Genomic DNA, 16,718 nt, shown 5'->3' with positions numbered 1-16,718 from the left:
GTGTTGTTTCAGCTCATTTTAAATAAGAAGTTAGATTTTTTTTTTGAGTGTGTGAATTACTGTGGTTCATCTTTCTCTGAGATTGCACTTGCTTAAATCAAAACAAATAAGTTTGAATCTAAACACACACAAATAAAGGTGAAATCAGGTCACAGTGAACAGTCGAATGTGAAACAAAGCAAAAAAAAAAAACCAACAACAGACCACTGGTGCAGTGCTTATCAGCAAGGATAAAGTTACTGGACGACAGACGGAAACACAAACGCACTTTCATCCGTCGCTTCTGCTGTTAGTCAGGTGTTTGGGACCTTTGTGAACTCAGCATATGGATAAGTAGGTCACAGGTAAACATTAAACACACAGGACGGTAGTGGGTTTGTGATTTCATCATTCATTTTCTTTAGTCTTTACTAACTGAACTTTTTTTTAATAATGCAAAAATGATAAAAAGTAAAATAGCTATCAGCCAGAACAAACCACATCAATTCAGTACAAAGCAACACAATCTTATGCCACAAATTTTTGGGTAAAAAAGTAGTTAATCAGGGGGTTCAAAATTAACATTTGAACATCCCTGCTGTTATAACTAAAATAAAATAAAATAAAATAAAATAAATACATGCAGACTTTGCAGACATGCAAAAAACACAAGATAAAACATAAAACACAAAAACAATAAAAGCTAATTAATATAAATAAATGTTTCAAGTACATGCAGACTTTCATAGCAGAAGAGACATCCTAAAAATTAATAAAACAACACAAAACCAAAACAAAACACGTACATCGTAACAAACAACACAAAAAAATACAAATAAAACACAAACCAAACCAAAAGCAAAGCAAAGCAAAAATAAAACTTTTTACAAACAAATTTTGGAGAATAATAATTCAATAATTATATATATTTATAATATACAATATAATATACTTTTTATATTATATTTATCATGTATATTTATAATATACAATAATTATATAATAATTCAATCCTTTTTTTTAAGTCGATACAAAATAAAGTCTAAATTTGATACTATAGATATTAGCTTCAGTAAAAAATAAAATAAAAATGACAACACAAAAAACACTTACATTTCACACTATTGTTCCAACAATTTATCTTAAATGTGCAGTGTGTAAGTTTGACACCCAGTGGTTGAACTAGGTATTGCACTCCTGGATCAAAACAAGCACAAGTGCAGGTTGCCAGATTGAGGGTCAAAAGGACAGAGTCTGACAATCAAGCCTAAAAGCTGATCTAAGCAGTGTTCTATAGCAAAGCAACGGCGCACGATAAAAGGAATATTTTCATATTAAAGGAGTTTTTGTTGTAACCAAGACTGAACATGCATATTTTAGAAACGGCTTCTATTTCTCACAGATGAACAACAGAAGACTGACATTGATTACCTCAGGTACACCTCATGTGCTTTATTCAGTGTTAAATGCTAGCAATGTGAGTTTGAATGCCATTTTACATTACATTTATTGCCATACTAAAAGCAGCAGCAGATAGTTCACCTCAGATCTTGAAAATAAAATAAACCGTTTAGAATAAAACTTTAGACTCAAAACCAACATATCAATGATTCAGCATGCACATTTAATAATGATAAAGAGGTTTAATGTGTATTAATTAGATTATAAACCTTACCATTTCATTGGAGTGCAGTGAGTGCACTATTCTGTGCTTCTGAATGACTGTATTTAAACTTCTGTCGTGTTTCATCTGGTGCAAACAGTTAAATTGCTTATCACTGCAAATCACTTCACTTAGCGTGCTGTTAGGACGCACCATTACAATGTAACCTGCTCACCAAATTTTTTTCGCTCGTAATATTTGTATTATTTGCTAATTAATAACCTCATGTGGAACTCTGAATCTGCGTCTCATTTCGAAGTCTGCTTATGTGCACTAGAGGTCGCATTTCAGTCACGGACGCATGCTTTGAGAGCCTTTCTGACTAAATGAATGAAATGCGCTGTTTGCCACCAAACCCGGGGTGTTAAAATATAATTGGCTAAAGTGGCAGTGGGCGGGTTAAATTAACAAAACAAAGACAGACGTTCTGGCACAGAAGGCCCATTTTCAAAGCCCAATATTTGACTTCAGCATTGTTTTTCAGTTAACAGGAATGTTCACTTAGCATGTTTCTCAAATATCTGCACATATTATGGTATTTTTATCCTTTGGAGGAGTCAAAAACTTGCATACAGCACTTTTAATTCTAATCCTTCACCTGCCAACAGCTTTTGCCACTTTGCATGTGGTCATATTAGACCACAAATGTAATCCCCCAACAGCTTTACAATCACTCCCATCTCCACAGCATCTGAAATGACATATTGCTGTTGATTAAACCTTATTTTTACTCCAAAAAGACAGGCCAAGTTTCACATGGGCTGATAAAGCGGCATGTTAATCTAATCTCCCGTGTCAGGAAATGCCCTTGTCTGAAAGCTGGAGTACAGTGGAGGAGCGGCGAGAGAAGATAAGGCCTCTTTGAAGCCTGAAGGACAGTGACGTGAAACACATTACAGCATTACAGAAAGAAAAAAAAAAACACATGCTGGCTACTCACTATATTATTAGGTTTCTGTGAAGTTCAATGACATTGTGTGCACTTCAAGCATCAAAATCTTACCATAAGATACAGACTCCTGAACTTTAAAGTTTAGCCCTCAAACTATTAATAACATGCTCTACTCAAACAAAACAAAACTAGATCTGTTCTCAATTCGTCACAGATTGCAGGTGTACGGCAAACCATTTTAACACAAATGTCCTATTTTGAATCACTGACTTGTAGGATGTCATTCAGAGAATCAATGTTGACTAATATTTATTCTTATTATAACCACATTTCTACTAGTAGGAATTCATTAAATACTTTTTAAAGTCACACACAAGATACTACAGCTTATTTATTAAATACTTGTTATATCAATTAAGCGTATACAAGTTTTATTAAAACATGATATCTATTCATTAGATAACCAAATTTATAAAAAACTTACTAATTATACCAGGGGTTCTCAATGTCTACAGTAAAAGGTAAAAAACAGAATTTTTATTTAGGTCAAATGTCCGAAACAATTGATATAACATAGCTTGTTTTTAATAAACATCCATAACATGCATCACAAGTCAACACTATTTATTTTTTCTTTAAATAAAGTGGCACTTGCATTCAAAATACATTAAATACAATGCGAAAGTGGCTAAACCACTAATATAAGTGGATTTTTGAGCAAAACACAACAAAGGGTAGGGCTAATAGTTTCTGGATGCAGTCTTGATGATGCAAGCTGAGATTGCATATATCAGAGGTGTAATGTCAGACACAATGCACTCAACAGAGGTAGTGACATCACATTAGCTGTTTCCATCCAAAAATGCACAAAACTGGAATATCACATCTCAACCTTTTTAACCTCGGAGCCCACCTCCTTCTCCGAATTTTATTTTGAAGACCCAGGTCTGACATTTTTAAATAACTGATTGTCTGGAGCAGTGGTTCTTAAAGTGGGGGGTCCCTGAGGGGTTGCGGGACAATGAAGGAGGGGGGGGGGGGGGGGTCGCCTGTTGATTTCCAAAAATCTATTTATTTTTAAATAGTAATAAGAATTACCATATTTTATCCATAGCCTACTGAAAAAAAATAGTTGTTCACAGTTACTATATACTATATAGTTACTATAGTAGCTTATAGTTACTAGTTCTGGATTGCGACCCTTGAGGTAGTTACATTATATTAAAGACACAGCAATAGCGTCAGATGCAGCAGATTGATTTTAAAACACCAGCTTAAACTTTCTGGCACATTTACAGCACTGACATACATTTAAACTAAATAAGACTTGGGTCTGTTGGTGTGTGTGCTCCACTGCATGCAAGGTTTCTGTATTTATAACCACCTCTGAGGATATCGGGGGTCGCAAGTCACTGGCATTGTTATTTTGGGCTTCGCGGGCTGAAAAGTTTGGGAACCCCTGGTCTAGAGACAATGCTAATAAAAATAGGTGGATGGAAGTGTAGCTTGTGAAGGGTAGGGTTAGGTTTGAGCATTAAATAGCATTGCATGCGGGCCAAATGCACCAGGTCTACATCCTTAGCTCTCTTCAAACAAAAGTGAAAAATACAAAAGGTGTGTAATGAAAAGTTAGGTGTTGTAGTTTTGTGGTTCTTATATCTGTATTTTGTGGACACTGCCGTTTAAAATGTCAATGTTTCATTTTATAGGGGCGTTTCACCTTTACACTCTTTACAACCCCTATTATATCATTACAAATCAAGCAGAATGGCTTTGTGCTGGCTTGTGGCAAAACAAACGCATAATTATCTGTCCATTCAACTTTGTCTATTCTCTTCATCAAGTTTTCTTTTGCCTGAGACTGACATCTTCATCCATTCAAATGATTGCTTTGCTGCAGTGCTTTAAAGCAGGCGCATAAGCACAATTAGCACGCTCAATCACGCGAAGCCTTGTATGATCACTGAATGTCATGAAAACTTTGAATATTTTGCCTTCGATTTTATTTCAGCCCGTATTTTTTTAAACACAAACTACTAAACTGTTGATTTAAAAGGTGTATGCAATTATTAATGAAGGAAATCGATTTGAATTCTTTATGCAAGGTCTTGCAATACAAAATGGAGTCGGTCCGGAATGAATACCCTATAGCAGGGGTCTCAAACTCAATTTACCTGGGGGCCGCATCAGGCAAAGTCTGGGTGAGGCTGGGCCGCATAAGGGATTTCACAAAAAAAAGTCCTCAAATGTCATTATTAACAGTTTTAATTATTTCTTCTGAACATGAAGTGTCCTGAACATTAATAGAACATTGAGTGAAGATTATGAACAGTTCTTCTGAACATGGCATCTTTTGCCTACTTCTTGCTGCCAGAGACTTGACAGCGCTTCTTCTCACAAATCTGAACCACATTTGGCTTTAGAGCGGAAGCAGTTGAGACCCTCAGTATGGCTTGAAGATGATCATCATTAAGTCTAGACCTGTACTTTGACTTATTGAAGTCCTAGGGAAAAAAGTGGGGGAACTCACTCAAAACTTCCATTCCCTCACCTAAAAAAAAGGCGTATATATGTATAAATAAAACCCCCACCCCACTCCAGTCACATCAGTCTGTACCAGTCTGTATCTACCTATAATATATATAAGATGCAGGGCAGGCACGTGCACACATAGGGCTCAACCTGTGCAGAGCACATGCCCTTTTTAGTCTTGCATAGAAAGTGCCCTTGATCAAAAGTGCCCCCGCGACGCGATACATCCTCGGTCCCGCCCTTCAGTAGGCGCGCGATAACACTGCTCTTGAGTACGCGCGCGATAACACTGCTCTTGAGTACGCGCGCGACAACACAGCTGATCAGAACGCGCGCGACAACACCCCTTTGTTTACACGGCGGGCGGGGAATGCCAGTGACCGCTGTGTACGGATAGAATCAGCGGAGCGGGGAGCGCTCTCTCTCCCCGCTCCGCTGATTCTGTCAGTGTACAGCGGTCGGCGCGGGCCACAAAATATTGCACTGAGGGCCGCAAATGGCCCGCGGGCCGCGAGTTTGAGACCCCTGCCCTATAGACTTTGAGAAGCCCTAAATTATACTTTAACAAAAGCAAATTGATAAAAATAAGTCAGAAATTGAGTCAATTTGCGAGGCATAAAGTTAGAATTGAAAGATGCAAAAAAAAAAAAAAAAAAAAATTTTTAAGAAATTTAAAAAGCATCAAATCAAGTCAAAATTTTGAGATTTATTTGGTGCCACTGTGTGAAACAGTATCTCTAACAATGTAAACAATGTAATGTAATTTTCAGTTACAGTAGTATTGGTATCTGATGAATAAATACTAGCATAACATAACAAAACACTGCTATATAATACATACTGTTACCTAACAAAAAAGTACTAGGGTCAATTTATTAGGTTGCAATCCCTATCGAATGAGTACTGGTATATAATAAATAAGAACTAGTATATAATTAACAATAATAGTATAATAATAGTAATCTAATTTTAGAAAGCGACTAGTCCCTAAAGAATAAGTACTATTAGGTAATGAATACGTTCTTTTAATTTGCGGAAAATAAATATTAGCATCAAAAAAAAAAAGAAGAATTAAAACAGATCCTATAATTGTGTTTCATAGATTAAATATTAAAATGGCTTGCCATACCGCTGAGCACCTGTTTTCACCACTCTTAACACCTTCTTTTGGCTACGGGGAGACACAGACAGATGCTTGAAGATTAAGAGATGTAAATCCTTAACCTGCCCTGGTAACACAGACAGAGAGCTGCTAAAAGTCTGGCTCGCTGCCCCAGTTGCAGACCACGTTCAGATTAAGATCACTGTAGGATTGCTGGACTCTGTGACAGTGTGGCGTGACTTTAAGGATTCAGAAACAGATGCTGTAGTGTGGGTTAAAACCGAGCTTCTGAGGTTAAGAGACGTTTCTGGCACAGAAAGGAGAAACGTGATGACCAGCAAACAACAAGATATTGACCTTTACAGTTCACTACGGGCTTCAGAATTAGATCTCCTTGAAGCAGATCATCATTTGTGTGTGTAAGAGGAATTTGTGGTGCTTTTTTGACTCATTTACACATTTGAGAAGTTCTCAAACGACGACACAGATGCTTTCACATGTACACACCCACACATGCAATACAAATGTGTTTAGCACGGTGCAATATTGATTTTAAAACACCACCACACATTACTGTAATTTAACCAAACCAACACAAACCAAACAAACCCAGCAGCGCATGACAGTGTCTGTGATTGTGTGTCTCTCTCTCTCTGTGTGTGTGTGTGTGTGTGGTCACGTGATGTGCGTTTTCAGCGGACGGAGGGCTGTTCAGAAAGGCTAGGTAAAAATGTTGTGGATCTGGTTAATATTCGTTATAAAATGGCATTTTAACACCAAGACATATTAGTGTAAACAAGGCCTAAATGTGTATTTTTTGCGAGCGGGTTTACGATGGGGGCGGTGCAAGGCGTAGGATCGGCAATGCAGGCTCAGCATCGCGTTGTCTATTGGCCATCGGTGATGGATGATGACATTGTCTATCGGCCCAACCCTAACCCAAACCAAACCAAACCATACCAACACAAACCAAGCAAGCAAAAAACAAACCAAACCAATACAAATCAAAACCAAACAAAGCCAACCCAAACCAAACAAACCAAAACCAAAGCAACCCAAACCAAAGCAAACCAAACCAAAGCAAACCAAACCGACCCAACCCAAACAAAACAAAAAAACAAAACCGACCCAAACCATACCAACACATACCAAGCAAGCAAATACCAAACCAAACCAAACCAACACAAACCAAAACCAAACAAACCCAAACCAAACAAACCAAACCTAACCCTACCCAAACAAAACAAACCAAAACCAAAGCAACCCAAACCAAACCAAACCGACCCAACTCAAACCAAAAAAAAAAACATCCCAAACCAAAACCAAACAAACCCAATCCAAACAAAACCAACCCAACCCAAGCCAAACCAAAACCAAACAAACCAAACCAAAACCAAACAAACCCAACCCAAACAAAACCAACCCAACCCAAGCCAAGCCAAGCCAAGCCAAACCAAAACCAAACAAACCCAACCCAAACCAAACAAACCCAACCCAACCCAAGCCAAACCAAACAAACCAAAACCAAAGAAACCCAACCCAAACCAAACCAACCCAACCCAACCCAAACAAACCAAAACCAAACAAACCCAACCCAAACCAAACCAACCCAAACCAAACCAAACCAAACCAAACCAAACAAACCAAAACCAAACAAACCCAACCCAAACCAACCCAACCCAAACCAAACAAACCAAAACCAAAGCAAACCAAACTGACCCAACCCAAACCAAAAAAAAAACAACAACAAAAAAAAAACAAACCAAACCAAATCAAACCAACCCAAAACCAAACCAAACAAACCAAAACCAAAAGCAACCCAAACCGACCCAACCCAAAAAAAAAAAAAAAAAAAAAAAAAAAATTCAAACCCTTTATAGAAATTAATTTAATGGTTTGTACCAATTCTTTTCCTTAAATGATTTTAAAATGGGTTGTCACAACTTATTGGATTTTACAGTACTCAAATTTCTTCGTTTACTCAAATGGTTTAAGTTCACAGTACTCATTAGCATTAGTTTTTGAACTTACAGTATATGGTTTAGTTGCAATCGATTTCCTCAAATGGTTTGAGTTGCCTTAACTTTTTGGGTTTTACAGTGTACTCAAATGGACCATCAAAATAAAGTGTTACCTAATATTTTGATTTTCTATGACCTGGTTAAAAGTCATACTGAAATCTGTCATAACCTAAAGTTCATCTCACATCTCCATCATACGCTGCTTCAGGCTAGAAGAGTTTATTCTTGCTTTTGCAACATCACAAAAGGCCAAATGTAGAATTGAGAGAAATGATAAAAATAGAAAACAAGTCGAGGGAGTTTTTTTTTTTTTTTTTTTTGCCAGCCGCTCCATGACAAGTTCCTCTGTATTCCAAATTGGATTGTATTCCAAACGATATTATACATTTAAGCAATTAGGTTAGAGAGGCTGTTGCATTGTGAACGTTGTCACGGCTTCAGGGCACATGACACAGACACACAAATGCCAGAAAGCCTTTCATCTGGGAAAAAGTTCACAATACTGGACAAACACAAAGGCCTTGTTGTTTTTTTGCGTTTTTTAAAATTGGCAGGTAACAAATACTGATCAAACGCTTGTGTTCAGTTCCAGCAAGGATGAATTAGGCTGTATTTACACTTATAGTTTGGTTTGGTTTGACTAGTTTGGTTGGGCTAGGCTAAAAGAGAAGTTAGATATACTTTCATTTGCAGAGTATTGGTAACGTGTCTGAAGAGCGAGGAGGGATAAGGGTTACAGTAAGGAGGGGTGAGAAGGGTGCGCGACGTATCCGAGGACCGATAGGGAGACGCGCGATTTCCGGGAGATTATCAATCGTTTGCGGGCATCTGGGAGTCTCTTTGCATTTGTGGGAGACTCCCAAACTTCCGGGAGACTTGGGATGTGTGGTGAATGACCTCCCGCCCTACACATAATTCTCTCTTCATATAGCCGTATGCCTACTACATATCCATAAAACACTGTGATATGACCGGGCTCGGATCATATTGTTTTCTCACTATACTTATTCAATTAAGCAATCTTAGAGCGATTGTTTTGGTGCGGATCCGAGAGAGATTGTTGGTTTCACATATGCCAAATGAACCACGCTAACTGGGCAAACGAGAAAGGTTCCGAAACAAAAATGTAGGTGTGAAAGCACCTTTAGTTAAAATGAAGTACATTTAAGTACTGAAAATGATTAATTGGCGTTATAGGGGTTGCGTAATGGTGCAATTTGTACTAACACGGTGGAAAAACTGAACACTTCACTAGTGAGAAAACAGTTAAACAGACCATCTGTGGTTAAGACATGCAGCTGAAAAGTTGCACGAACAAAGCTCACTGCTAAATATCAACAAACAAAGATGCAGAACGTATTTAAACATTTGATATTCACTTAAAAAGAACTTAAGAAATGAAATGCCACCAAAAATTGTTCAATTAGGACATAATCCCAAGCCATCTGTAACACTACTGCCCCACAGAAATAGCTCGAACCTAGCGAACAACCAAACTGAGGCGAAATGCATCGCTAAAGTGGCTACAAAAGCTCAAATTCTCCAAACAATTGACTGATATGATATAAGCTATAAATAAAAATCATTCTTAAGTACTTTTTGGATCGAATTTAAATTGCAAGCACAAACAGCAATGCTGTGCAAATCTCCTCCAAAAGGTCAAAGGGCGCTTTCAAACGGGCGCTCAAATGGGGAACAACAATGAAGAAACAGCCCAGAAAATCCCCAAGTGTTGCATTAAAAACCAAAGATTTAAGGTACAGTCTAGGTGGGATACAGCTGAGGATACTTAAGTCAATATAGCATAATTTTAATAATAATATGTTTAAAAATATGTTTACATTACTGTGAGGTTTGGGTTAGTGGTAGAAATTAATAAAATACAATTTAGTAATTTAATAAACGATATAAATAATACTCAGTATGATTACTGTTTTTACATTACTTTAATGGTCGGGGTAAGAGTAGCGGTTTATGAAATATTAATAATGGATAATTGAATAAATAATATAAATAGTTCTCACTAACATCCACCCATGGCTGTATCCCTTATAGCAACAACCAACTTTTAGCTGCTTCATTGTGGCACATTCACCAGTGTTCTAGCCCATGCACTGGGAAACTGTGGACACTGCCTATGCTGTTGTGTTCACATGCTCAACAGAAATGACTATGATTGGCCGTGAAGGTCATCAGTTCACCAAACTCACCACTGTTTACTGAGTGTAACCACAGATACAGGGACACTGATCAGCTCAACAGATTCAAAATGGAGTGTTCCTTTGACAGCCTTTACTTTGAACACCGTATACAACAGAATAAAGAAATTGTTTGTCATTTTCTTCTCCGTCCAATCAGCAGCCGTGCTCTCTCTCATTTGCATTTCTCTCTCTCTGGGCTCCAGCTAAACAATGCTCTGCCGTTGAGGCGCGTTCAGTCTTGTCACTGTGGCCTCAGCTGGGCTCATGAGAAAGAGACTCCGGCGCTTCATTCTCCGGCTCATCTCGTGGTGTTTCATCAACAAAAGCCTCCGTTCAATACAAAACATCCTCTCACACATCCGCAAAAACCAAAGCAGCAATAACAGGCCTGTAGAAGCGGCCACAGGCGCCAAGAACGCCAACCGCACACTGACAAAGCCATTGAGCGTCCAAGATCTGCTATTCAGGAGAGACAGACGCTCTCGGTTTAATGCCATTCAGCGGAGAGACCAGTATTCTTTACATGGCCTTGCATTTTTAATGGCGTGACGCTATACCTCCGTGTGATTGAAGATCTGGGGTTGGACTGAAGCCTGGAAGAGCTCAGTAATAAAAAGAGTCATCTTCATCTCTGGATGCGGCTTGTTGTGTTTTGTTAGTAGATAGAAGCAAAACCACAAAAATAAATTGTTTAAATGTTATGCATGATATTTACAGTATTACAATACTTCATAAAAAGTTGATAGTTAACAAGGACATATAATATAATCTAAAATATTTATCATAAATAAACAAAAAGATAGGGCGGCGCGGTGGCGCAGTAGGAAGTTGGGGTTTCTGTGTTTTCATATTCTCCCTGTGTGATGTGCGTTAATGAGGTAGCGTGAATGACGCAATTCATGCGAATGAAGGGGCGCAAGTTGAGTGTTTTGCGCGATTGACACGCTTAACGCATGTATCAGACACGGCTTCAAACAAATTTACGTTGTTTATCAACCTTCCTAAAAGAAAGCACATAAACACAGTTATTCTCTCAATAAAATCCATGTTAGCCAAACCTGCGTCTATTTAGTGAATAAAGCTGATTTGACACACGAATGAAGCAAGTAAACTCAAAATATTCACGCGTCTATTTACGAGAAAATGTCGTAATTTTCACAGCATAACAGGCACATGGGAACAGTGGGCAGGGAGAACTAGCATTAAAGGCACAGGCCACAAAAACAGCTACAAGATGCCTGAAAATAACTTCAGAAAGGTGTAATAAATAATCTCATGGTGCTTTGAGCTGAAACTTTATAGACACATTCTGGAGACAAAAAAATCTAATCTTAAATCTACATTTACATTAAATTTAGTCATTTAGCAGACGCTTTTATCCAAAGCGACTAACAAATGAGGACAAGGAAGCAATTTACACAACTATAAGAGCAACAATGAATAAGTGCTGTAGGCAAGTTTCAGGTCTGTAAAGTCTAAGAAGGAAAGTATTAATATTTATTTATTTATTTGAGTACAGTTAGTGGTATATATCAAGAGAGGCAATTGCTGATTAGGAATGGAAGTGGAGACTAAATAGTTGAGTTTTTAGTCGTTTCTTGAAAACAGCGAGTGACTCTGCCGTTCTGATGCAGTTAGGGAGTTCATTCCACCAACTGGGCAGATTGAACGTGAGCGTTCGGGAAAGTGATTTCTTCCCTCTTTGGGATGGAACCACGAGGCGATGTTCATTCACAGAACGTAAGTTTCTGGAGGGCACATAGATCTGCAGAAGTGAGAGCAGATAAGAAGGGGCGCAGCCAGAAATCGCTTTGTAAGCAAACATCAGAGCTTTGAATTTGATGCGAGCAGCAACTGGCAGCCAGTGCAAACGGATAAGTAGCGGAGTGACATGTACTCTTTAAGGTTCATTAAAGACCACTCGTGCTGCTGCGTTCTGGAGCAGCTGAAGAGGCTTGATAGAGTTAGCTGGAAGCCTCGCTAGCAGAGTGTTGCAGTAGTCCAGTTTGGAGAGAACAAGAGCTTGAACAAGGAGTTGAGCTGCATGTTCAGATAAGAAGGGTTGGATCTTTCTGATGTTATAGAGTGCAAATCTGCACGATCGAGCAGTTCTAGAAATGTGGTCAGAGAAGTTTATCTTGGAAAAAAGTGGTAAAATATGTACCTGTTGAATAAACAGTGTCCACTACCAACAAACAACAGACTTTTTGCCTGCAAATATGCTAAAAATATATATTTTAATATGTTTCCTACCCTTAATTACACCAATCAACAATCTGTCTAAAAATGTCTAAAGTTACCACTAATACAATTAAAAAATAGTTACTACTAACAATAAAGTAAATCAAATGTAAACTATGAGTGTAAAGTTACACCATTTTCGTGTCAACATCGGTTTCAATGGTGCCAGCAGTGAAAATCTGGGGCTGTGGACAATGTGGAACATGTATTGTTCTTTGATGGGTCCGTCCTCACTATCTTTCCCACATCCAGTAGAGTTACAGTGTGGAGAAGCCCCAAAGACACATACCAAATTTCCAAATTGTCACAGTGCAACATTTAGGTCAACGTGGACATAACATGATCATAACAACTGTTATATTTTACATGCAAAACTGCCCTTCATGTTGCAATCTGATTGTTAACAAATTAATAATACAACTTACATTACGTTTAATCATAAATCATTCAAGTAAATTCTTTAAATAAGATATTCATACTTTAAAAGGTCAGAATAAAAATGAATAAATTTAAAACACAGCCCAGCTCATCGTTAATAACTCACTAAAATCCTGATTTTCTAATATTATAACGTAAAATAAGCCAAATCAAAACAGCAAAAGGATTCAGCTATAAATATATTCATATAGGGAGGTCTTCAAGATCTCACCTCTACTAGGACTGTGTTTCCTGGTGCATGAGAACAAGGAGAGCATGTTTTCGGTGTCTCTGCGGTCGTGTCCACTCTCTGCATTATTTACACCACTTGCTTTAAAACTAGACAGTATGACACACAGATGGAAAAACCGAGCACATACCAACACACACTCAATGTTAACATGCTAGGAAAACATCCTCTTTGTTCTTCATGTCTGAGCAAGCAGCCCAGGTTAACCACATGTTGCAGGTTTTGTTAAAGACCTCTTGGCTGTGTCTTGTCCGAGCCTGTCTGCACTATAAAGAAACCATTCCAGCTTTAAAACACAGTATAGAAACCATTAAAGACATTAAAGACCAGAAAACTACGCACATACTGTAAGCATGACATCTTCGCTTGCACTAGACTAACACCCATTCTTTTTAGCAATTCCTATACATATGGTTTAAAAAAAAAAAAGCAAAGTTCACAAACAAAAGTCTTGTCGTCGATCCCAGTTGTAAGAGAAAAATAATAACTTGACATCTAGTTGATCATTTGGAAAAATGGCAGATTTTTTTGATGAATCATCTGCTGAACTGTATCGCAATCATCACAAATAGTGAAGAACCTATTGGAAGCTGCACGGACCCAAGATTCTCACAGAAATCAGTCAAGTTTGGAGAAAGAAAAATCATGGTTTGAGGTTACATTCAGTATGGGGGTGTGAGAGATCTGCAGAGTGGATGGCAACATCAACAGAACATCAACAATGTGCTGCCCATTACATTTACAAACCACAGGAGAGGACAAATTCTTCAGCAGGATAGCGCTTCTTCTCATACTTCAGCCTCCACAAAGTCCCTGAACGCAAAGAAGGTTAAGATGCTTCAGAACTGGCCAGCCCAGTCACCAGATATAAACATTATTAAGGATGTTTGGGGTAAGATAAAAGAAGAGGCATTGAAAATGAATCCAAAGTATCATGATGAACTCTGGGAGTCCTGCAAGAATGCTTTCTTTGCCATTCCAGATGACTTCATTAATAAATAAAGTCTGCCTTTCTGCCATTCTATGCCTTTCATATAAGCCATTTTTTGATACCAAATGATTAACTAGAAGTCAAGTTATTATTTGCTGTTCCTAAAACTTGGAAAGGTGACAAGACTTTTTTCAGGTTGTGTACAATAAATGCTCCAGAACAACAGCTATGAATGTAGAAGTCTGAAAATCACATTACAGATTATCAGACACAAGCAAGAGAAGTTCGTTCACGGTCCGTGTAGCTTTGTCAAAAGTGTTCCTAAAGTAAAAGCAAAACATAAAAGGAATAGTTGACCTAAAAAAATTATAACTCTATTATCGTTTGCTCACCTTCATGTTGTTCCAAATCTGTATGACCTACTTTACTTACACAAAAGAAGATATTCTGACAACAAAAAAAAGGAATCTGTGTTTTGTGGCTTTACAATGGATGTCTGTGTTGGTCTGAGACCGACTGACTTTCATTATATGGGGAAAAAAACATTTGAAACACTTGTGTTTTACAGAATTGAAGTCATTGAATCATACATGATTGAAATTACTGATTTTACATTATTTTGAAGTTAAAAATGGCAGAATTTTTTCCATATTTTGTGATTCACAAGAGTTTTCTGTTTATTTGCATTGTTTCAAATTGCATTATGAGATGATGATCTCTGCTTTGACCACTTTTGATGTTGAAAATTCAACTCTACAGTTAAACAAAGTGACTTTTATTGACATTTTAAGTTGAAATAATATAATGTATAAAAAGTAACACAGAGAAAGAGTCTGTTAAATAACAGAAAATGTACTGGTAGTTTATTACAAGAGTTTTGTAGCTAGGCATGGGCCGATATAAAAGTCTGATGGTAAAATAACCTTGGATATAAATATCACAGTGTTGGGATTACTGCTCTAAATTATTTTCTTTTTAAATGTCTGGGAAAAAAACAAAACATTTTGCCCTTTGTACAAAATATATTTTAATTTAAGAAACATTTATAATATTGCAGAGCAGTAAACATGTCAGTTTAAATACTTCAAGTGAATCATTAACTTCTGTTGCCTTCATTTGTTTCAAAAACACTGATTTATTTACAATTTAAAACGCCATCTTTGGATATCTTTTCTGCTGGAGAAAATGCTGTCCGAAAAAACAAAACAAAAAAATCTTACTCATACCTTAGGAACGGTATAGCAGATAATTTAGACGGCTTTAAAACCTTGACCTTTCCAAACTCCGGTATATCTTGAACACAGTTATCATCCCATGCTTAATTTTAGCATAATATACAACACCAACCCAGACACAAAGGCACTTTAAAATGTTAAAAATCTTAATAAATGTCACTTTTTTGAACTTTTTAAGTTTAAAATTTAATGGAAGAAAGATCAAGGTCCCATAATGCCTAAGTAATTGAGGAAAAATAAAAACATAAATCACAAAATATGGAAAACTGCTAATTTACGAATATGTTTTGCAGTGTACAACTAAAAAATAAATAAATAAATAAATTCTAAATACTGAACAGTAATAAAACTGTAATATTGTAACTACCTTCATCAGCTGGTGAACATTAAAACACAGACATCCAATAAGAATCCATCCTTCTTTAAAGAGTTTGAGCATTTAAGCAGCAGAACTGCAGCACATGCTTATAATGAACAATGTTCTCATGCGCTGTTGATGCTAATAGGCCACATACACACGCTGCTGCCAAGTTCAGTTTGTTAGGTCACCTTTTAGTGCTTAATCCTATTCTGTGTACACACAGTTCAGTAATTTATGGAAGTGAAAAACACATTTAGCAATCCAATTATCTCCTGAAAAATGACAAATTCTTTCACAAAAATCCAACGCAGTATGAATTGTTAGTGACTAAGTTGAAGAGATATCAATGTGTCTTTACATTTTAAAAATAAATAAAAGAAAGGATGTTTGATACTTTGCATGGTGTCCGAGGTTCACATAATCTTGGATCCGGACCATAAAAGCCTAAAAATGATGTCTCCGAGTGCATGGAGGGCCAAAATGTAGTAAAAAAAGGTGTCTCTAAATGAAAATATAATAGTGTGTACATGACCTGAGCTTTAACTAATTTGTGTTGCCAGATCTTCCTAGAAAAAAAGCTTAATAAAAACAAATGCCGAACTCTTGTCTGGGAAATGAGCCATATCAAAATATAAGTGCATCTGCCTGCTTTATTGATTCCATGAATCGCTTGTTTCAATTATAATAAGTGGACATGGCAACATTTCAAGTGCGCGATGTGCAAAGCGGCCATCAAAACAAACAAGACAAGATGCCTCTGTTGAAGGTGATTTAGCTCAAATGAACCACTGACCATAACAAAGCTGTGAGCGCTGTAATTGGGGATGAACTGATCAAGTTTTTATTTTTATTTATTTTAACCACCAATCTGAACAGGGTGGGTTTTTATTACT

At 37.2% G+C, this 16,718-nt stretch overlaps 1 protein-coding gene across 42 annotated transcripts in view; it reads right to left on the bottom strand.

Moving 5' to 3' along the window:
- The window catches only part of mcf2la (mcf.2 cell line derived transforming sequence-like a), a 143,236-nt gene that overhangs the window by 73,210 nt on the left and 53,308 nt on the right, over positions 1 to 16,718 (bottom strand). For 3 of the 42 annotated variants that reach the window (XM_073954053.1, XM_073954155.1, XM_073954194.1), the window contains exon 1: positions 13,281 to 13,365. The exons of the other annotated variants lie outside the window; for them this stretch is intronic. In XM_073954053.1, the coding sequence (XP_073810154.1) occupies positions 13,281 to 13,326 (46 nt within the window). In that variant the 5' untranslated portion in view covers positions 13,327 to 13,365. Of the gene's footprint in view, positions 1 to 13,280; positions 13,366 to 16,718 lie in introns of those variants that run through there. 42 annotated transcript variants of the gene reach the window in all.

Source organism: Danio rerio, chromosome 1 (assembly GCF_049306965.1).
Source record: "Danio rerio strain Tuebingen ecotype United States chromosome 1, GRCz12tu, whole genome shotgun sequence".
Classification (NCBI taxonomy): Eukaryota; Metazoa; Chordata; class Actinopteri; order Cypriniformes; family Danionidae; genus Danio; species Danio rerio.
The sequence above is the reverse complement of the archived record's forward strand: the minus strand, read 5'-3'. Positions and strand labels throughout refer to the sequence as shown.